A 22,413-nucleotide genomic window follows, 5' to 3' on the forward strand; every position below is an offset into this window, starting at 1 on the left:
TTATTTACAAGACTAGATCCTATGGAGGACTAATCTTCTCTTGATAGCTGGCTCTGATCCTAACGAGAAGAATATGAATTAGGGTTTCAAGATGGCTCCATGGAGGGGGGGTACATGGTTGTATATATAGGGGGTAGCATCAATTCTGGACCATCGGATCAAACCAACTTGAATAAATGATGTAGATGCAATCTAGGAGGCGGTGAAGAACCGACATTTGAAGGAAGAGCTGATAGGTGGGGCCCATAGACCGGCCAGCCCCACTTGGTAGCCACTTGCCCTTCGCTTTGGTGGTTTGCCTTTTGGAGTCTTCTGGAACCTTCTGGAGTTGTTTTCATCGTGGATAATTGCGATTAAATCTGATATTTGGGTCCACCTTGATGGTTTTATGAATAAACCCTCCTACAAACATAGATTCACCAAAACTCATGGAATTTATTAGTTTAAACCCCTAGACCTATGTTTGGTGATGGAATTAAATAGAAATGTAGGTTATGTTGACAGTTTATAATTGGTGTTTGTGACCGTCAACATGTAGGAATACAAAATTATAAATTTCAAAATCTATAACCTTTCGAACACATATTTATGTAAGTGCAATCAAGCTATAATCATGAGTTTTTGTGATAATGACCACACAATTAGAAGACTAATGAGATTTGTCGAGTTGACAAGCAGGTGATACACAAAAGAGGATGTAACATGAAATGGTGAACCCCTCAATTACATTTGATCACGGCGATGGACTCAAAAGTGTTTTATTATTTCATATTTTGAATTTGGGTATAGGGAAAGCCATACTACAAAGAGGGATTTAATGCACAAGCTACTATATGCAACCAAGTGCTCAACTTTACCCAAAGCATCCTCAAAACTTCAGCCAAGACAGCAAGCTACATTCTTTCCAATCATTTGCTGTCTAGCTGGTGCAGCAGTGCCGCACCCAGAGAGAGGCACTGCCGTAGAGATGCACTGTCGTAGAGCAGCATTGTCATAGTTGAGCCATGGCACTGCCGTGACTTAACTGACCATTGCGGGTTGGGGAGGTATTTATACCTCTCCCTCATCTTCCCAATGACTCTCTTCTTGGTTCTCTAGACATTCAGACTGATGCCAATCTGTTTTGTGCTCACTCTCTCTCTTCTTCATTGGTGACCTTGAGCTTCCAAGCATTCCACTGAGATTTCTCATCCAATCCTTGAGAGAAAAAGGTTCCAAACTCGATTAGAGAGCAGATCCTCTTATTCCCCAACTCTAAGAGCACTTGGTTCATGTCTTAGCCGGTGGATTGTGTTTGTTACTCTTGTAGCTTGCTCATAACTGGCTAGAGCATCACCCGTGGAGCTTGCCAACTTATGTGTGGTAGCCCCAGGAGGTTTGTAACCATCTCTTGCAGCTAGTGGAATCACCCCTCATATCAAGTGTTAATTCTCTTGACTTGAGAACGAGAAAGGATTGTAAAGCCCTAAGCCTTAGTGGCTAGCCTCAACAACATGTACTTAGGCAAGTCTTGGTGGCAAGCTGAACCATGGGATAAATACTTGTGTCACTCGTGCTTGATTTACTTTACTTGTTATTCATATTATTGTTGAGGTGATTTTTAGGGTTTGGTGTCGATCTACTTGTATGTACTTCTCCTACCACTTCTAGTTGTCGATCTGTGATCTACTACATCCCAGGAAGCTAAGGAATTTTACCGATCTAAATTTCCCTTGTTGGATTTTGAACTGCTTCACAAACTTGTCTCCAAGGGCAGTAGTGCTGCTTTAGGCTGTGGCAGTGCCGTAGAGCAGTAGTGCCGTAGGTCCAGAGCGGCAGTGCCGCAAGCCAAATTTAACGATTTGCCTAAGTTTGTTTTAAATAGGCCTATTTACCCTCCTCTAGACTAACCAGAGATCCTACAATTTGGGACTCTAAACATCTTCAAATTAAAAGCTTTTCAACTACAAAGTTGTAGATTAGATTGAGAACTATATCTTTTGTATAGACTATGTGAACATTCGAGATCGTTTGATAATTTTAAATTTTAAATTTCAAATTTCAAAATTTGTGCACTTACAATAATATTTTGGGACCCTAAACAGGTCCAAATCAAAAACTTTTCAACTACAAAGTTGTAGTTCTCGTCGAGAGCTATAATTTTGATATAAAGTCTATCTTCATCCGAGTTCATATAAAAATGTTATGAATTATTTTTTGTTGCAATCATTAAAAGAGGCGGACATATTAAGACGTCTGCCTCCATAAATTAATTTACGGAGGCATTTTCCTTAAGCGCCTACCTCGGTTAATATCTATTAATCGAGTCGGTTGCATTATAATGCCCACCTCGGTTAATCAATATTAACTGAGGCGGTTGCGCTAGGTTGCCCGCCTCCGTTATTCATTAACTGAGGCGGTTGCTGGGCCGGCTGCCGGCCACTGAATAACAGAGGCGGGCAACCGGGCCAATCGCCTCCAAGGCCATTTTCCAAATGCCTTGGTTAAGTTTTTGTGTTGTAGTGTGCTGATTTCATTAGCTGAAAAGTACTGTAGAAGTAGTGCTGCAAAATAGGGTGAATCATCAATCTTACCCATACTCATTGCTTTGAGTTGAACTACTAGCCTTTACTCCCTCCACCCTAAAATACAAGGTATCCAGACAATTTTTGGATCAAAAAAGGAGTTTGGCAAAAAAACTAACATGTCCCTCACTAATTAGTTAGTTCAACTATTAACTTGCTTAATTTCCTAGTAAGGCATAGTTTTAAAAGGTAGACATACATGTCATTGATTTTGGCTATCAATTGCATAAGTCATTTTTGGGCAAAGATGGTGTTTAAAAGGCATGCATTGATGTATACATGGATGGAGTTTAAAAGGCAAGCACATATGGATGGGGTTGAGAAATCCAGAATACCTTATAATTTGGGGAAAAATAAACCTTTGATACCAAAAGTCTCATTTGGGTTTTAGTAATTGAATGCAGCATTTGTGGACTAATGATTTCCTATGTGAGATGAAAGGTAAAGTTCAGTCCACAACCAAGGTTAAGCTACATGAGGCCATGCATGGAGAGGAGATGGCATGGATATGTGATGCGAATGGCTCAACAAGTGAAGAGATGAGAAGCAAAGGATACTAGAAGTGAAGAAATGAAAGACAGGTGCAAGGCAAATGTATAATATAGGACTTTATCTTTCACTAGCCATGAGGTGATTAAAAAAGTCAAATGGCCGAGTTTATAGGATAGACAGTTGTACTATAAAGAGGGGAAAATTGGTTCGCAATTATGGTTATCTAGTGTCATTTGAGTGATTTAACTGCCATATGCATTAGCATCGAGTGGTGTGGTGAGAAAAAAACTTTGAAAAATGTTTGGAAAATGCTAAATCAGTGCTAAAGGTATTGGTCATCCTGTGGGAGACATATTGGAGTTAGCCATTCTAAAAGGATTGAGAAAAGGAGCTCAATGGTGCAGTTTTACACTCACCAGAACCCTCTGGTGCCCACCGGAGTTCCATCACCGAAGTTTATTGATAGTAGTTTGTATCGGTCCGAACATCACTAGATCTCTTTGGTGCACACCAAAGTGGTGGCATCGAAGCTTAGCTATAGTATTTTTAGGCGAGCCGTTGTCATCATCACATGCACATTATCTTCTAGTGCCACCAGAGTTGAAAGTGCAATCAAGCCCTAATTGTGGGTTTTGGTAATAATGACCACATAATTAGAGGACTACTGAGATTTATCGAGATGACAGGCATGGAATCTATAATCGAGAATGTTATACGAAAAGTGCTTCTCTCTCTCCTCCATTGGTGACCTTGAGCTCCAAAGCTTCTCCATTGATTTCTCCATCAATCCTTGAGAGAAAAAAGTGCCAAACTCGATTAGAGAGCAGATCCACTGATTCCCAAACTCTAAAGAGCACTTGGTTCATGTTTTGGCCAGCAGTTGTGTTTGTTACTCTTGAAGCTTGTCACCAAGCCGACTAGAGCATTGCCTGTGGAGCTTGCCAACTTATGTGGTAGCCCCAGGAGGTTTGTAATGAACTCTTATAGCTAGTAAACTCACCCCTCATCTCAAGAGTTAAGTCTCTTGACTTGAGAACGAGGAAGGGTTGGAAAGCCCTAAGCCTTAGTGGCTAACCTCAACAACGTGGACTTAGGCAAGCCTTAGTGGCAAGCTGAACCATGGGATAAATCATTGTGTTACCTTGTGCTTGCTTTGCATTCTTGTGATTCATATTGTTGTTGAGGTGATTTCTAGGGTTTGAGGTCAATCTACTTATGTGTGGTGTTCCTACCACTTCTTGCTGTCGATCTATGTTCAATATACCTGCAGGGACCTTAGTAACCTCTTGGATCCAAGTTTCCTTTTATAGATTTTGAATTACATCACGAAGTTGTTTGCAGGTGTGGTAGTGCCACTGTTCTAGCTTGACAGTGCTGCAGCGTGACAGTGCCATGGGCATAGAGCGGCAATGCCACAGGTTGAATTTGACAAAAGTTTAAGTTTTATTTTTATAGGCCTATTCACCCCCCTCTAGGCTAACCAGAGATCCTACAAGTGGTATCAGAGAAGGTTACCTCATGTGCGCTTCACCGCATGAGGTATGGAGCCTGAAGGAGAAACTAGTGGCATGAAGCCAGTGGATGTCGATCCAGAGTGGGTTGATCTGCATGACACCAATAGCAGCGAGTCGAGCGTATCGACATCAATCAATACCACACTACCACATCTTGAGACTATCGATGCTGAAAGAGCTCTCAAAGATGACAAGAGAAGAAAAAGGAAACAAGCAAGAAAGCTCAAAAGAGAAGCAAGAGAGAAGAAGAACAAGGAGCAGCAGTGGTTAGAAGACAAGAAGCAAAGAAAAGAAGAAAGAAAGCTCAAAAGAGAAGCAAGAAGAAAAAGGAGAGAAGCTAGGAAGAAGAAGGAAGAAGAAGAGAAGGCAACAAATGCATTATCAAGTGACATATCAAGTAGTTTCGAAGATGGAGATGATGATGAGTCCTACCAAGTGTCGAAGGGGGGCAAGAAGAAGAAAGGAAAGGGCAAAGCCAGCAACAAATATGCCGCCATATCCTTTAACTATTCTTCTATGCCTATGACTAACCATGATCGGAGGTCTTTCATCAATGTGCCCACAGTCAAGCTACCTCATTTCGATGGGACTAACTTTGCCAAGTGGAAGCACTTGATGCTAGCCTATCTTATAGGTCTTCACCCTGGCATTTGGGAGATTGTTTACAATAGATTTGAGCCACCGGTTGATCCCAAGAACCCAACACTAGAAGAGATGAGAATCATTCACCTCAATGGTCAAGCCACAAGTGTTGCTTAGTGCTTTGGATGGTGATGAGTATAATAGAGTGATTGGGGTTGATGTTGCCAAGCAAATATGGGACACTTTGCACCTAGCACATGAAGGGGTTGACAAAGTGAGAAAGGCAAGGATTGATTTGTTGATGTCAAAGCTCAACCGATTTATAATCTTGGATGGAGAGGGGCCACAAGAGATGTTTGATAGGTTGATGACAATGGTGGGCAAGATTAGAGGCTATGGTTGTGATGAGCTAGATGATCACAAAGTTGTCAAGATTATGTTAGAGGCTTATTCACCTAGAAATGAGACCATAGTGACTCTAATTAGAGATAAGAAGAAGTTTGAGTACTTCACACCAAATGTTGTACTTGGGGGGATTTTGACCTTTGACATGCAAAGAGAAGAAGCAAATGAGAGGAAGAAGCTTGGAGAATTACAAGCAAAGCTAGAAGGCATCAAGGTCAAGGATGTAGCTCTCAAGGCCAACAAATCAAGCAAGCAAGGCTCTACAAGTAAGTCCAAGATCAACAAGCAAGCTTCCACTAGCAAGCCCAAAGCAATCAAGCAAGTCCAAGAAAGAGTAGAAACTACATCATCCTCAAGTGAAAGTGAAAATGATGATGATCAATATGAGAAGGTTGATGATGTTGCTCTCTTTATGAAAAGGTTTCACAAGGGGCTAAAGAAGCAAGGCTACAAGGTAGTGAAGAGAAAGTTTCCAAATAAGAAAAAGAGGACATGCTATAATTGTGGTAGCACCGATCACTTCATTGCCAAGTGTCCATATGTGATCAAGGACAACAAATATAAGAAGGACAAAAAAGAGGACAAGGCCAACCATAGAAAGAGCAAGAAGTACATGGGAGAGGCTCACATTGGGCATGAATGGGACTCAATTAAAGAGAACACAAGTGAAGAAGATGAGAAGATTGCAACCGTAGCTATTCATAAGTCATCCCCTACACCAAGGCTCTTCAACAACATGTCCGATGATGACTACTACTCCCCTCACATTTGTCTCATGGCAAAGGGTGAGAAGGTAAAATCTAAATCGAAGGCTAAACCTCCTCCACCTCCTAGTGATATCTCTAGTAGTGATATTAGTGATAGCTCTAGTGATGATGAATCTAGTGATGAAGAAATTGATCAAATAACTAAAAATTTTAATGGAAAGATCAAATTATTCATCACTAAGATAATAGAGGATTTAGAGAGTGTCCAAGCCGAGCTAGAATCTAGGGAGGAGACTCTTATCTAATAAGAGGATCTCCACATTGCTAGCAAAGAAGTTGTTGTATTAGAGAGAAGTGAGGAGAAATCCTTGCACAAGGCTTTGACCAAAGAGCAAGAGGACCATGCTATCACAAAGAAAGCAAATAATGCTCTCAAGAAAAAATATTATGACTTGGATAAAAAGCACAAAGAACTTGAGCTGCAATATGGTATTTTTTGGGGTAGCAACTCACATCCCTCTAAGGCAAAGGAAACCTCTACTCCCTCCACTAGTCAAGGTTGTGGAAAATGTTATAATCGTGATTTGAATGCCTATTCCACTAACCTTGCCAATATAGAGGCTTCTTTGGCCTCTCATCTTAAGTACAGTTGTAGAATCTATTTGGATATAGACACACACCACCACACACACACGGTATACGAACAAACCTACAACTATACTTAGACAACGAATGCAACTGAGAGATACTTAAAGATCACCAGACTCCGAGTGTGGCGAGCACGTCACTTGACCATTGTGACACGTCTGCGTGAGAGGGAACCGAAATTTAAGAAACTACTGTTCTCGGGTGAGACACCGGCGTGGAAGCCAGGCTTTGAATGCGAGCGGGCAGGACGCACACCAGCGATCCTAGCCATCTGAGCCACCGCTCAGTTCTCCAATATAGAGGCTATGTGAAAGGAGATTGCAAGGCTCAATGAGATCATTGGTAAAGGGTGCATGATTGACAAGGCTCAAATCAATGGCACAAAGAAGGAGGAACAAAAAGGGCCACAATACAAGCAAGGAAGGCATCCCTTAATCAAGCTTGGGCTTGGACCCACAAAAGGAGCCAAGATAAATGGAAGAAGGATAGTGAATGGCTATGAGTGTGTGTAGTTTGAGAGGAAGGGCAGAATTGGTACAGATCAGCCTGCATAGCCCACGGCAGTGCAGCATCCCTAAACGGTAGTGCCACACCCCACAAAAATGGAAAGGCTACCAATTCTGTTCCTGATCAAACTAAGCCCAAGAAGGTGTTCCAGCAGAAATAGGTTTTCTCGAAGCCTAAGGAATCAATGTGGGGCACCAAGAACAAGTATGCCTATCAACCAAAGACCCATGCACCTCGACAAAGCTTGACATCATGCTTTGTTTTGAAGAACAATAGCAGTGGAAAAGTGGTTGCCAAATATGTTGGAAAGGAAACCAACATATATAGGAATACTTCTATTTGGGTTCCTAAGTTTCTTGTGACTAACATGCAAGGCCCCAAGTCAAGTTGGGGACCTAAATCTAGCAACTAAACTTGTTTTGCAGGCATACTCCTCCGGTGGATCAAGTTAGGTGTTTGATAGCGGATGTACAAGTCATATGATCGAAGAAAGGAGTATGTTCTCATCATATTCTCTGATGACACACTCAAATGAAAATATTGTTTTTGGAGACAGTTCAAAGGGGGATGTGATTGGTCTCGGTAAAGTTGCTATAACCCTTGAGCATTCAATTACAAATGTATTACATGTTGATTCGTTAAGTTACAATTTGTTGTCTATTTCTCAATTGTGTGAGATGGGCTACAATTATCTCTTTATGGATAAGGGTGTGGAAGTCTTTAGAAGGGAGGATTCCTCTAGTGTCTTTACGGGTCGACTAAAGAATAAGCTTTACCTAGTTGATTTCAACAAAAGTAAAGCTAATCTTGAGACTTGTTTAGTGGCAAAATCTAGCATGGGTTGGCTTTGGCATCACTGACTAGCCCATGTTGGGATGAGGAACTTGGCCAAACTTCTAAAAGATGAACACATCCTTGGATTAACAAATGTTCACTTTTAGAAAGATAGGATTTGTAGCGCTTGTCAAGCTGAAAAGCAAGTTGGCGTACCTCACCCACTGAAGAGCATCATGACCACCAAGCAACCATTGGAGCTAATACATATGGATCTCTTTGGACCGGTCACCTACCTAAGTCATGGGGATAACAAATATAGTCTTGTTATTGTTGATGACTATTCCTGTTTTACTTGAGTATTTTTCTTGTATGACAAGTGCCAAGTTCAAGAGAAGGTGAAGATATTTGTTAGAAGTGCTAAAAAGGAGTTCGGTCTTCCCATCAAGAAAGTGAGAAGCAACAATGGGACCAAATTCAAGAATACTCTAGTTGAGGAATTTCTTGATGAAGAGGGCATCAAGCATGAGTTTTCAACCCCATACACCCCTCAACAAAATGGTGTAGTAGAGAGGAAGAATCGTACACTCATTAACATGGCAAGGATAATGCTAGATAAGTACGAGACATCGGACCACTTTTGGTGTGACACCATCAACACCGCTTGCCATGCCATCAACCGCCTCTACCTACACAAGAAGTTGAAGAAAACTTCATATGAGCTTCTAACCGGTAACAAGCCTAAAGTGTCTTACTTTAGAGTATTTGGGTGCAAGTGTTTCGTACTTAACAAGAAACCCAAAACCTCTAAGTTTGCACCTAAAGTTGATAAAGGTTTTCTTCTTGGTTATGGATCAGATGAACATGCCTATCGTGTTTTTAACAAATCCTTCAGAAGAGTTGAGATCATGGTAGATGTGATATTTGATGAATCTAATGGCTCTCAAGTAAAGCAAGTTGACTCAAGTGTTGTAAGAAATGAGGATCCACCATGTGAAGCAATCAAGCAATTGGATATTGGGGGTATTAGACCACAAGAAGATGACGCCACTAAAGCGAAGGTTCCTCAAGTTGCTGCTGCACCGATTTCCACTGACATAGCTGATGCTGAATTGCAGTAGACCCCTGCTACAACACCTGCACGTGGTAGTGCTGCACCTAAGAGCGGCAATGCCGCACCTACCCAGTCAGCAGCAGCTGATTCGACTCTAGCTTGTGGACAAGACCTACAACCCATATTTGAGCAAGAAGATGATAAAGGTCCAGAAGATGAACAAGAGGCCATTGAGCATCTAAGGCTAAGGCAAACAATACAATAGGATCATCCCATTGACAACATCCTTGGGAGTCTTCAAAAGAGGGTAACAACTCGTTCATATTTAGCAAACTTTTGCCAATATTACTTGTTTATTTTCTCTTTAGAACCTCTTAAGGTAGAACAAGCACTTGGAGACCTAGATTGGGTGATGGCCATGCAAGAAGGGCTCAACAACTTCGAAAGAAATCAAGTGTGGACCTTGGTGGAACAATCTAAATACCAATGTCATTGGCACCAAGTGGGTCTTCCGCAACAAGCAAGATGAGAATGGCATGGTGACAAGGAATAAAGCAAGATTGGTTGCTCAAGGTTTCACTCAAGTAGAGGGCTTGGACTTTGAAGAAACATATGCACCGGTGGCAAGGCTCGAAGCAATCCGAATGCTTCTAGCCTATGTCGCTCATCACAACTTCAAGCTATATCAAATGAATGTGAAGAGTGCATTTCTCAATGGCCCTATTCAAGAACTTGTTTATGTTGAGCAACCACCGGGCTTTGAAGGTCCCAAGTTCCCCGACCATGTCTACAAACTCCAAAAGGTGCTCTATGGGCTTAAGCAAGCACCAAGAGCATCGTATGAATGCCTTAAGGAATTCTTACTTAAACAAGGCTTTGAAATAGGCAAAGCCGATCCTACCATTTTCACTCATTGGTAAAGATATATTTGTGTGTCAAATATATGTCGATGACATAATATTTGGTAGTACTAATCATTCTTTTTGTGAGGAATTTAGTAGGATCATGACCAATAGATTTGAGATGTCCATGATGGGTGAATTGAAGTTCTTCCTTGGATTTCAAATCAAGCAAGTGAAGGATGGAACTTTATTAGTCAAACAAAGTACACCCATGATATGCTCAAGAAGTTTGACATTGTGAATGCTAAGTATATCAAAACTCCCATGCCAACTAATGGACATCTAGATCTCAATGATGAAGGGAAAGCCATGGATACTAAGGTATATCACTCCATGATTGGCTGTCTACTTTATTTTTGCGCATCTAGGCCTAATATTATGCTTAGTGTGTGTGCATGTGTGCTAGATTTCATGCTAACCCAAAAGAGTGCCACTTAGTGGCTGTTAAGAGAATCTTAAGATATTTAGTACACACTTCTAACCTTGTCTTGGGGTATCCTAAGGGCTCTAAGTTTGATCTACTTGGGTATTCGGATTTTGATTACGTCGGTTGCAAAGTAGATCAAAAAAGCACTTCGGGGACATGTCAATTCCTTAGGTGGTCCCTAGTGTCTTGGAGTTCTAAGAAGCAAAATTGTGTTGCCCTTTCCACCGCCGAGGCCGAGTATGTTGCAGCCGGTGCATGTTGTGCTCAACTACTTTGGATGAGGCAAACCCTTCTTGATTTTGGATGTCGCTTTACCAAAATCCTATTATTGTGTGACAATGAAAGTGCCATAAAGCTTGCAAACAATCTTGTAAGCCACTCAAGAACTAAGCACATAGACATCCGACATAACTTCTTGAGAGACCATGAAACCAAAGGAGATTGAAATTCGCCATGTGAGCACCAAAAAGCAACTAGCTGATATCTTCACTAAGCCTCTCGATGAGTCAAGGTTTTGTGCTTTGCATAGTGAACTAAATATATTTGATTCTCATAACATGGTTTCAACTATAGCACACCTTGATTTATGAACTAGCATGGATAGGAGAAAAGAATTGCAAAGGTTTAAATATTGTGTTTCAAAATGTTTATCAAAAGCTACAAGTGCATTATGATCATTGTTTGTACTGATTATTTGCTGCTGATCATAGTGTGCTTGAGATATGTGTCCATATCCTATATATTTAGAGCTATTCAGTTAGTAGCTAATTCACGCTATTCTAGAGAGTGCGGCTGTGCCGTGCCTACCCCGCATCAGTGCCACACTACGGTAGTGCTGCGTGTGGCAAGTGGCAATGCCGCACTTTGAATTCCAATTGGAATTCGGCCCACAATGACCAGTTACCATGGGGCTCATTCTTTCCTCTTATCCCATCTGACCGTAGGTAATTCTATTGCTCTCCCTTTCACCCGACGCATCGCTCCCTCTCTCTCTCTATCGCTCATCCGTGTTGCCCCACCATTGCCGTGCTTCTGTGTTGCGCCCCAGCGGTGCCATGCCAGCTACTGGTCTTCTTCCTCATTGCCAGTAGCTACTGAGGCTCTTGGGTGGAGCCATTTCCTCCCTTTCCTCTCCAATCCATGAGAACCAAAGGTGCAACCCTATTCCTTCCCAATCTATGCAATGTGTCGATTCTAGTTGTCTTGGATGGTTGATTGGAAGGTAGATAGTAGTTTGGATGGTGCCTTGGGGATTGATTGAGGTAGAAATCATGATTCAATCTTGGAGCCAAATTAACTATTGTGGCAGTGCCGCACCCTCAGCACGGCAGTGCCGCACCTCTATGGCAAAGTTGGCAGTGCTCAACACTTGGTTCAATGGTTGACTCACTTTATCTATTTCACTCAGCTCCCAAGGCCAAGATTCATGATTACTAGGCTTTCTTTCAATCATATCTAGATGAATCGATGACATAGAAATGTTTATACTTGCTGAGATTGTATAGTGGGCTGGGAGTTAAATTATGAAGTAAGTTCAGTAGACAAGAAGATGCAAAATGTAGTCTTGGTGAAATAGCTAGTGCGGCAGTGCCGCTCCTAGGCATGGTAGTGCCGCATGTCTGGGGGTAGTACCATCCCCTCGCTTGCACTTTGACTCTTCTTGAGTACTTAACTTGCTTTATAGGGTAACTTCTTCTCTCCATTTGTACAGTTTCTCATTTTGGTCTATGTTTTTGCGTAGATGACCTCTGGAGGTGAAGATGACCGGAGGGGGAAGAGGAAGCTGGCCGAGCCTTGTGACAAGCAAGCCCCTCATAATAGTCATGGGAGGATAGCTGGTGGTAGTAGCAGTGCAGCAGCTAGGGGTGGTGTCCGAGACAGGGGGAGGAGAGAGCAGTTGATCTAAGAAGAGGAGGATTTGCAGAGGACTGGCCGCACCATTCCTCCTGGTGCTTGCCTAGACACTCCTCCTCACCTTGAAGAGTTTGACATAGGCTATATCAGAGAGTACCCTGAGGAGGTGATCATGAGGCATCAGTTGACACTTGTGCTCATCTCATGCTCAACTATGCAGGAAAACAAAAGATGGTGGAAGAAGCACGTGAGAACAATCCTTATGAGTAGCCAAAGGATTTGGGGGTGGACTATAGATTTTGGAATGAGTTTTATTCTAACTTTTATGCCTTAGTGATCTTCAACTCAAGGAAGTCCAAGTTTTTGAAGATGCAATATGTTGATTGGGAGGAGATCAAGGAGAAGGATGATCCTGAGTTCAACAAAGTGATCAAGGCTTGTGGGATTTTTGGCCTCACTGACATCATGAGCTTCTAGTATAATTGGAATGAGGAAGTGCTAGCCTAGTTATATGCTACCTTCTTAGATGACATATATACTGATGAGATACACTAGATGACTGAGGGACGACACTATCGGATTGACTTTGTGGCTTTCAGCCAGATCCTTGGTTTTGGTAAGGAGGAGAGAGGCTTCACTTATATGCATGTTGAGGCTAGAGCTAAGATCCACGACATTACATACATGTGGATTGATAGGAGAGGTGCGGATGGCAAGGTTAGTGGCTTGCAAAGCTACTACTACATCTTGAACAACCTAATCAGGCACACTATCAATCCCAAGGATGGAGCAGCTTCAAATCTTAATGGGTATGTGAGAAATGTGCTTGCTAGGTTTGCTACTAGAGGTGATAGGTTCAATGTCCCTTGCTTCATGTGGTGTGAGCTGAGGAATGCCATGGATGATGGGAGAAAGGGGCTGCCCTATGCCCCCTATCTCATGTTCATGATTGAGAGGGTCACCGGTTACAAGTTTGACAAAGATAGTCTCCACACCATCTACAAGATTGAGAAGACCCAAGCCTCAGGTGCTAGCAAGGCAGTGAGACACTCTCCATTAGTTGAAAACGTGCCTGAGTCCTCTTGCTCTAGGTCTCGTAATGACAAGAAGATAGAGAAGTTTGGGAAATGGATCTAAGGCCATTTTCACTCTTGCACCTATGCAGCGAGGACCGCATATGAGGACCGGTTGGAGAACCGTGAAGCTAACCAAGAGGCTAGAGAGCATGTAGGGTTGCCACCCCTTCCTCCAGCTCAGTCACCGTCGAGGTTTGATAACCTCCCTAGCCTCTTCAACATGGATTTAGAGGATGAGGAGGAGGAGCAGCAGGAGCAGCCGGAGCTTGACCCTCACACGACGTTGAGCACTACCTTGCAGTCCTTGAGGAGGAGCACCAGGCGTAGGCGCCACACTTTGACCACTCATCGCCAAGGGAGGGTGGTGGTGCCCTCCGATGATGACGATGATGATGGTGGTGGTGAGGAGGCTATTGCAGGTGCTGGTGGAGCTGCTAGTGGTGATGATGTCGATTGGGAGAACATCCAAGAAGAGGAGGAGTGAGTTGTTGGTCTTTCTTTGTTTTTTGGTGCTTTATGCCAAAGAGGGAGAAAATTAGAGGGGTCAACACTTTTTCGATGCCATGGAGAGTTTGCTGCAGCTAGAGTTTCATGTTCTATCCGTTAAGAGTAGTCTTCATTAGGTGAGAGTTTGAGAGTCGCTCAAAACTCTAGTTTGTGTAATATTACTACCTATGTACTCTATATTTGTGGGATATGGACATGTATTAATCTGTGTTGTAGCTTGACATATATCTGTGCTAGAATGTACTTTTTTATATGTGTTACATGATGTGTGGTGCCTGTTCTTACCTGTGCTATTGCAGCAAGTGCGACAGTGTCGCACCGAGGCCCGGCAGCGCTGCTCTGCGACAGTGCTGCGGCTAAGGAGCGACAGTGCCGCACCCAGCTATCATAGCAAACTAGTTGTGCATAAACTATCATTTTCATCATATTTATATATTTGACATAGTGTGCTGCACCCCACGAGAGCATGGATGTAGGGGGAGTCCCTTCATTTTCACTAAAATGTGAATCTTGGCCTCTTATGCCAATTTGAGAATTCAAATTCTCCATTCACATATTTAGGGGGAGGCTCTACACCCATGGCTCGAAAATCTCAGTATTTATTTCTTATCTTTTGTAAGCTCTAATTGTGTTGTCATCAATCACCAAAAATGGGGAGATTGAAAGTGCAATCAAGCTCTAATTATAGGTTTTGGTGATAATGACCACGCAATTAGAGGACTAATGAGATTTATCGAGATGACAAACAGGGAATCTATAATCGAGGATGTTATATAAAACAGAGGAGCCCCCAATTACAAATATTGATGGATTCAAATTCAAAGGAGGTTTAAATTCTTTTATACTTTGAATTTAAGTATAGGAAAAGCCGTACTATAAAGGGAGACACAATGCTTAAGCTAACATGTGCTACAAAGTTCTCAATCCTACATATATATCCTCAGTTTCATAGCCAAGACAGTCAGCACTTCACTCTTACTATTGCTGTCTTGCCTAGTGTGGTAGTGCCGCACCTAGAGAGAGGCACTGCCGCACTTGAGCTGCGGCCCTGTTGTGACTTAAGTGACCCTTGGGGGCTAGGGGGTATTTATACCTTTCCCCTTTCTCCCCAACGTCTCTCTCTGCTTCCCCAACCGTTCAGTTCGAGTAGAAACAGAAAAGTGCTTCTCTCTCTCCTCCATTGGTGACCTTGAGCTCCCAAGCTTCTCTATTGATTTCTCCATCAATCCTTGAGAGAAAAAGGTGCCAAACTCAATTAGAGAGCAGATCCACTAATTCCCAAACTCTAAAGAACACTTGGTTCACGTTTTGGCCAGCGGTTGTGTTTGTTACTCTTGGAGCTTGGCTCCTAGCCGGCTAGAGTGTCGCCTGTGGAGCTTGCCAACTTGTGTGGCAGCACCGGGAGGTTTGTAACGAACTCTTGCAGCTAGTAAACTCACCCCTCATCTTAAGAGTTAAGTCTCTTGACTTGAGAATGAGGAAGGGTTGGAAATCCCTAAGCCTTAGTGGCTAACCTCAACAATGTGGATTTATGCAAGCCTTAGTAGTAAGTTGAACCAGGGGATAAATCATTGTGTCACCTTGTGCTTGCTTTACATTCTTGTGATTCATATTGTTGTTGAGGTGATTTCTAGGGTTTGAGGTCGATCTACTTATGTGTGGTGTTCCTACCACTTCTTGCTATCGATCTGTGTTCAATATACCTACAGGGACCTAAGTAACCTCTTGGATCCAAGTTTCCTTTTACAGATTTTGAATTACATCACGAAGTTGTCTGCAGGCATGGTAGTGCCGCAGTGCGGCGGTGCCACGAGTTGAATTTGACAAAAGTTCAAGTTTTGTTTTAACAGGCCTATTCACCCCCCCCCCTCTAGGCTAACTAGAGATCCTACAAGAGTTGTGAGCACTAAAGAATTGGAACAGTAGCTGTCAGGCAGCGAGAAAAATAAAAAAATCTCACTTGAGCTCTCTGGTGTGGCTCTGGAGCTACGCATGGGAGAGTCAGTCTAGATACTATCTTTTCAGTGCACTTCATGAGATAACAAGCATCGAAGCTCTAGTGGTTCACCAGAGAGCACACCGAAGTTTAACGGCTAGTCCAAACTAACCATTGAAGTTACTATTGGAAAGCTCTGGTGTGGGAATGTCGGTGACCATGGAGCTCTTCGGTGACCGATTTCATCCCATCAAGTTGACAATGGCTAATTTCTTGAGAGGGGCTATAAATAGAGTATGTGGCTAGGCATTAGAGAATTCTTGGACTCCCTTGCTGATACATACTCACATTGGAGCTCAAGAAACACCTTCAATCACATTTCCTTGCTAGTGATTGCATTCTTGGTGAGGTTGGATTGATCCAAGTGCATTTTCTTTTGAGAGATTGCATTGAGTAGCCCTAAAGGTCATTTTGCTACGGGTTTGCTTGTTACTCTTGGTCGTTGTTGCCACCTAGATGGCTCGGTGCAATAGTACTCCATTGAAGCACTCAACTGAAGATTGCAATGTGCTCTAGAAGTGATTATGTGGGGCTACTGATTTCATCCCCTCTAGAGAGGCAAAAATCACTCTAGTGGTATCTAAGTTTTGAGAGTGCCTATTGATCTAGCTGGCTCAAGATCAAGTTATCATGTCGGAGCCAACCTTGGGGGGTTGTAGACTTAATAGAGGAGCGATGATCCAAGGACACACCTCAATGTGGACATAGGTAACAAACAAGTTACTGAACCATGGGGATATATCATGTGTCATCTTTTGTGTGGTATTGATCACTCTACTCTTGTGCATTTCTTTGTGTTGTTTAATTCCTAGAGTAGAATTATCGGACTTGTCATTCTAGGGAGCAAACCTAGCTAGTTTACCAATTCTAGTGACATAGCTTAGCTGATCTCTTGAGCATTAGAAATTGTGTAGGTGTTTATCACCCTAGGTTTGCAAAACAATATAGCTAGAGGTACTAATACCTCCTTTGTTACTAATCTCTTGCCTAGTGTTTGTGCTTACTAGGCTATTCAACCCCCTAGCCATCCAAAGATCCTTTCAAATACCTTATATTTTTAGGATGAAGTATTACTATTTTACATATATATGTGTTATATATACATGTGGGCTTCATGTCAAAACTGGACCCCTGAAATGAAAACCTTGTATTCACAACGTAAAATTTTAGTGAAATTAACTTGCTAAAAATGACTCAACATAACAGCTTATATCTTTGTGCAGGTTAACAAGACTAGATCTATGTGGGATCCACGTCAAACGCTGGATCTTAAAATTAAAAATCTCGTGTCCACGCTTAAAATTTTGAGCAAAATTGGCTGAAATGTTTTTGGGATGACTCGATATAACAATAGGTTACTTCATGTAGATTGGTGAAACAAGATGTGGGGTGTATTTGGCACCTCGGAACCATGCCAATTTTGCCTCGGAACACAAGAATCGCCACCGAACAAATACTACGTTAGCTTTTTAATTGCAAAAACCAAGGGAAACGATTCTCCATTTTGTATTATGTGGGTGAATTGGCTACAAAGTAGTTTCACAGAAATTCTTGTTCTCATCTCACGTACTTTCCTCATGGATTTGCAAAGAATTAAGTGCAAAAGATAAAAATGGGTTGTATTTAAGTTGTTCTTTGTCCAAAAAAGTTCTAAATTTTTCTCATAATTTGTTTATCTATCTTTTAATAGAAAAATATGATTACAAAATCAAAATCCACCCAACCAGCCAAATGTTCTCACAAAATGATTCTGATTCGTCATAGAAATGTTTCCTGAGAGAATCTAGATCCAAAATATTTCTACAAGAATCTAGATCCTTACCATACACAGTCTTAAATGTCGCTCCAGTCAAAAGCTGGACCCTAATATTAAAAAACCTGAATGGTTGAACAGCAATCTGGAACTCACTATTTTTGGCTCTACTCCTCATGGTGCTACTATTCCAGCGGCTTGGGAGATGAGGGAGATTGTGGTGGCGGTGTTGATGGGTTGAATAATAGTATTACCGTTGGCTATAAAAAAATATGTACTATGTGCTGACACATTGGTTGTCTTGAAAAAATTGGTATTCCAAATGTACGTTTTTTTATATCAACAATATCAGGAATATTATTTTTAACTTGTTATATTTACCTCGAAGGACATACATGTCTTTTTAGGATCATTGACAATTGACGACAGGGTCAATATGGCAATTTCTTTACTGTTGGCAAATCTATTATTTCTTGAAAGACATCCAAAGACAACCAGCATGGTATAACTTGTAAACAATACATATAACATATTAAAAGGTAAGCAGCAGTAGAGGGACGGGGGCACGCGCCCCCTCCCCTAATTTCTATCGAAAAAAATTATACGATGTCCATGGCCTACTTCGTGGTAGAGGCAATCTACTTTGCACTGATCAGATGGACTAGGCAAAGTATGCAGTCCCTCGTCACACTCGGTATGTACTGTGCAAAAGCATACATAGTGTATTCATTTGCACCAACAATCTGTTCCTAGGCCATGGCAAAGTGGGCCGCTGGCTTTGCTGTCTCCGCTGCCACTACCCAGACTAGCCCAGCAACAATCTTTCAAAGAACCTCCCTCTCAACTGGAGCTTTAGATGTGTTGTACCTCATGAAAGAGATGTTGTAGTTCAGATCTACAAATCCTGTGTTTGAGATCCACGGGCTTCACATATTGTAGACTATTGTTGCAACCTTCTTAAAGCGGCATTGAGCTCCTACATACGCCTGACTAATACAAGTCTTGCAAAGTGTAGAAGAACTGTCCTCACGACACTACCCCTGCGTATACCTAGTCACAATGGCGGAGCTAAGGGGGCTAGCAGGGGCCATGCCCCCCTAACAATTGACAACAAAAAATTACTAGAATAACTTTATAATTTTTATTTATATTAAGAGAAATATTATATAAAATTCCTATCATATATACCTACTAACATCTTCGAGATAAGAAAATCATGCAAAACACAACTAGATAATAAAATCCTCACAATAAACATCTCCGAACTAGGTCAGCACTCAAGATTTACAAAGTCACCCTAGACGTCATGCCATCAATGGGCATACCGCTTACCACTCAAAAAAGCGCCTTAGATCCTAGGATAAATATATGAAATTGCGAGCATTTGTCAAGTCAATAAATTAACCCGGATGGTAACCACGAGGAACCTAACGAGTTGAGTTGCGCTTAGTGTTTGCATGTTGGATTTTTTGGTTGCCCCCCTCCATTACAAGGTTTTGTTGGACAAGTACATCTTTTTTGAAGGCTCTGCCATGTACCGTCTTCATTAATCAATTTAAACAACCATTTGCTCACAAGACACTTATTTTGGATGTCTAGGTTTTGGACCCCCAAAACCCCAAAGTCCTTTGCCCGGCACAATATACTCCATTTAGTGAGTCTATACTTTTTTCTTGTGCTCATCGCATTGCCAAAAAAATCTTGACAGGTAGGAATCAAGTTTTTGAAGAACTCCCTTGGGGACCTCAAAAAATGATAACGAGCATGTTCGCTGGTTGGTTTCTGGGCTGATAAGCCAGGCTGGTGCTGGTTTGTTGCGAGATAAAAATACTGTTGTCTGGCTGATAAGCCCTGGCTGAAACCAACAAGCGAACATGCTGAACATGTACATTGCTAAGCTACTCAAAACAGAATTAATGAAGACTAGCCTGCCACCTAACGATAGAAGTTTTCCTTTCCAACATCTAAGTTTCTTCTGAAATTTCTCTTCAATCATTATCCAACACATGGAAACATTATAATGGAGGTGCCAACAAAGAAAAAAGGAGAAATGGTAATCCCAGTTGTATTTGAAAATTTTAGACCATAAAAAAAGTAAGTTTTTTTTAGGATTATTCACAATTCCACGGACAATGCAATGTGATTTTAGGATATACGCCTGACCAACATTTGCAACTGGGTTCTAACCATCAGGGCGTCCCCAACGGGGCTCGAATCGCCGGCTGCGGTGAAATTCTATTGGTTGCACAGCCGAGAGAGGAACGAGCTAGCGAGTTCATAGTCGCTGGGCTCGCACGTTCTCCCATAAAACTCCAATCTCTGAGATTTAATGCTCTGCGTCACTATGCTCTCCACTTCTCCTTTTCTTTATTGTTTTTAGCCTTCATCTCGACTGACGATTTGGTTATCCCGTTGGGGACGCCTTCAGAGATAAATCGATGAGAGAAAAGGAGTACAGGGTCGAAGAGTCACAGCAAGCAAAAGCCACTTTCGTTGGCTCGTTGCCCCCTTTACCCTTTGCAAAATTTCCAAGCCTTCTTTTCCTCGTCCCTGACTAACCGTGCTCTATGGACATGCAGCACTGCAGCCTGAACAGAGCACGCACAGACACTGAGACACACCCCTTTCGCCTTTAGTCCTCCCAATTTAAGCACGCATGGCAGACCCTCTCTAGCAACGCAACTTCAGTCTCAGTCTCAGGCTCCCCCCAGTTTCTCTTCCCCCCAGTTCACCACTGCTATCCCATGGAGACAGGTCAGACGGTCCAGGAAAGCGCTCTGCACGCCGGGAGGCAGGCGTGGTGGCCTTTGGACACCATGGCGTGCAGCTTGGACGACGCGAGCACCATCAGCAGCTTCCTCCTTGGATGGGATCCACAGCTCTGCTGCTTCGGTCTAGGAGCAATAGGAGCTGGCGCCGGCGATTCTGATACCCATGCCCATGCGCGAGAGCTTGAGCTCTTCGTCCCCAAATGTAGGTCTCGCTTTGCAAGTTTCCATGCCTACAAGGTCTGCATTTTTGTTTCCATTCCCCGCATGCAGCTTGTGTCCATGGCGGTAACTCGTTGACTGTGCTAGGCATGGAGTCTCCGGTGTCCGAGGCGTCAACAGCAGCGGCAACGGACTGGACAATGCAGAATGACGCGACGGCGATGCCCGGGGAGCTGGACGAACTACTCATGGTGAGTTCAGGCTTGATGATCTCTGTTAATTCAAACTTAGCATGCAAATCTTGTGGTCCGATTATGGTGCTTGCATTCTCTCACTGAACTCTTGACACCTTCAGAGCCTGTGGGATTCGGACAAGGAGCACGCCGTGGGCTTCAGCTCCTGCAGCGCTCCGAAGGAGGCGAGCGCCACCTCTTCCCAATGTAAGAGTTTACAATCTGGTTTGCTCTCGAGTCTGAACTTCTGAATTGCTTTCTTTGGCTTAGTTTACACTGCAGTTTCTTTTTTACTGTCTCCAAGGACTTTGGTACTATAAATTGTCACTGATTTCATGATTGTGGTACGGTTCCAAACAACTCGGACAAACTTTGATGATTAGGTACTCCATTAAATAATCGCGGTCCTTGTGAAATTTATGCCCGGCCCCACTCGAGATTAGCAGCACATTTCCTAACCCATCATATGTGCATTCTTATCTTAGGTTAAAAAAAAATCGATCTACACGTTCTGATGGCCCTCTTCCATCACTTTGGTAGTTTGGTTGTCAAATTCAGGGCGTTTTGCTTGTGTTTTGTTTAAAGAACAGAGTACCGGTAATGTGCTTCTGCAGTTGATAATCATTCCGATCTGAGCTCCATTCTGACGACGGTGCCGACATCCCCAGACAAGACTCCGACGCCGGCACAAGCAGAGCTTTCGGCATCTTCGACATCACACTGCAACGTGGACCCGCGGACCAGTGACACAGGTGGCGCCCAGCAGCAGCAGCAGCACCAAACCACTCGTGCCAACAGCTCGTCCAAGCGCTCGGCGCCGGAAGGTGCGGTCGTCCTATCCCGACCGTGTCACACTAAACCGCAGCAACAATTTTTCATTGCTCTCCTGTCTCTCTGCACGCAGAGAAAGGAGCAGAAGGCGGCGAGAGGAGCAGGAAGGCGCCGTGCTCCACCGCCGGTGCGGTGGCGGCGTACCCGTTCGCCGTGGTGAAGCCCGGCGGCGCGGACGGCAGCGTGACACTCGCCGACATCAACCGGTGGATCCTCACGCCGCCGGCTCGCCCCGTCCGGCACCCCGTGGGGGAGTTCGCGTGCGTCCCACGCGTGTCGGCTGGCAACCGGCCGGCGCCGTCGGGCAAGACGGTGGCCGGCTTCACCAGGCTCCGCACCGCTGGCAGAGGCACGATAACCATCGTGAGGACACGAGGTTAAATGAGTTGTGCAAGCACGCGCGCCTGATGAAAATTAGTGACTGATTGTAGCGCAAAATAGTACTAGTAGTAGTAGTAGTAGTAAAAAGGAAACTGGAGTCTGATGAGGATGAATTTGGGAAACCAAGTGTTCATCGTTCATGCCGAGAAGAGCAAAGTAGGTGGCTGCAGAGGCTTATTTAGGGGCTTGAACCACGATTCAGAAACAGGGTTGGGTTGTTGTACCAGGGGACAAGAAACGGCAAGGAATTGTACATTTGTACCACTGGGCAGATGG

The 22,413-nt window shown here is 43.1% G+C and overlaps 1 protein-coding gene across 2 annotated transcripts; it reads left to right on the forward strand.

Annotated features, from left to right (window-relative positions):
* The first annotated feature begins 20,457 nt into the window (after positions 1-20,457).
* LOC136473111 (uncharacterized) lies at positions 20,458-22,413 on the forward strand. 2 transcript variants are annotated; one of them, XM_066470801.1, is made up of 5 exons: positions 20,458-20,735; positions 20,840-20,943; positions 21,048-21,132; positions 21,540-21,749; positions 21,830-22,413. In XM_066470801.1, exons 1-5 carry the CDS (start codon positions 20,507-20,509, stop codon positions 22,135-22,137), a joined length of 936 nt encoding a protein of 311 aa, XP_066326898.1. In that variant the 5' UTR covers positions 20,458-20,506; the 3' UTR covers positions 22,138-22,413. The 2 variants fall into 2 exon arrangements, with proteins under 2 accessions (XP_066326898.1, XP_066326899.1); XM_066470802.1 differs by having other exon boundaries at positions 21,594-21,749.

Source organism: Miscanthus floridulus, chromosome 8 (assembly GCF_019320115.1).
Source record: "Miscanthus floridulus cultivar M001 chromosome 8, ASM1932011v1, whole genome shotgun sequence".
Taxonomy (NCBI): Eukaryota; Viridiplantae; Streptophyta; class Magnoliopsida; order Poales; family Poaceae; genus Miscanthus; species Miscanthus floridulus.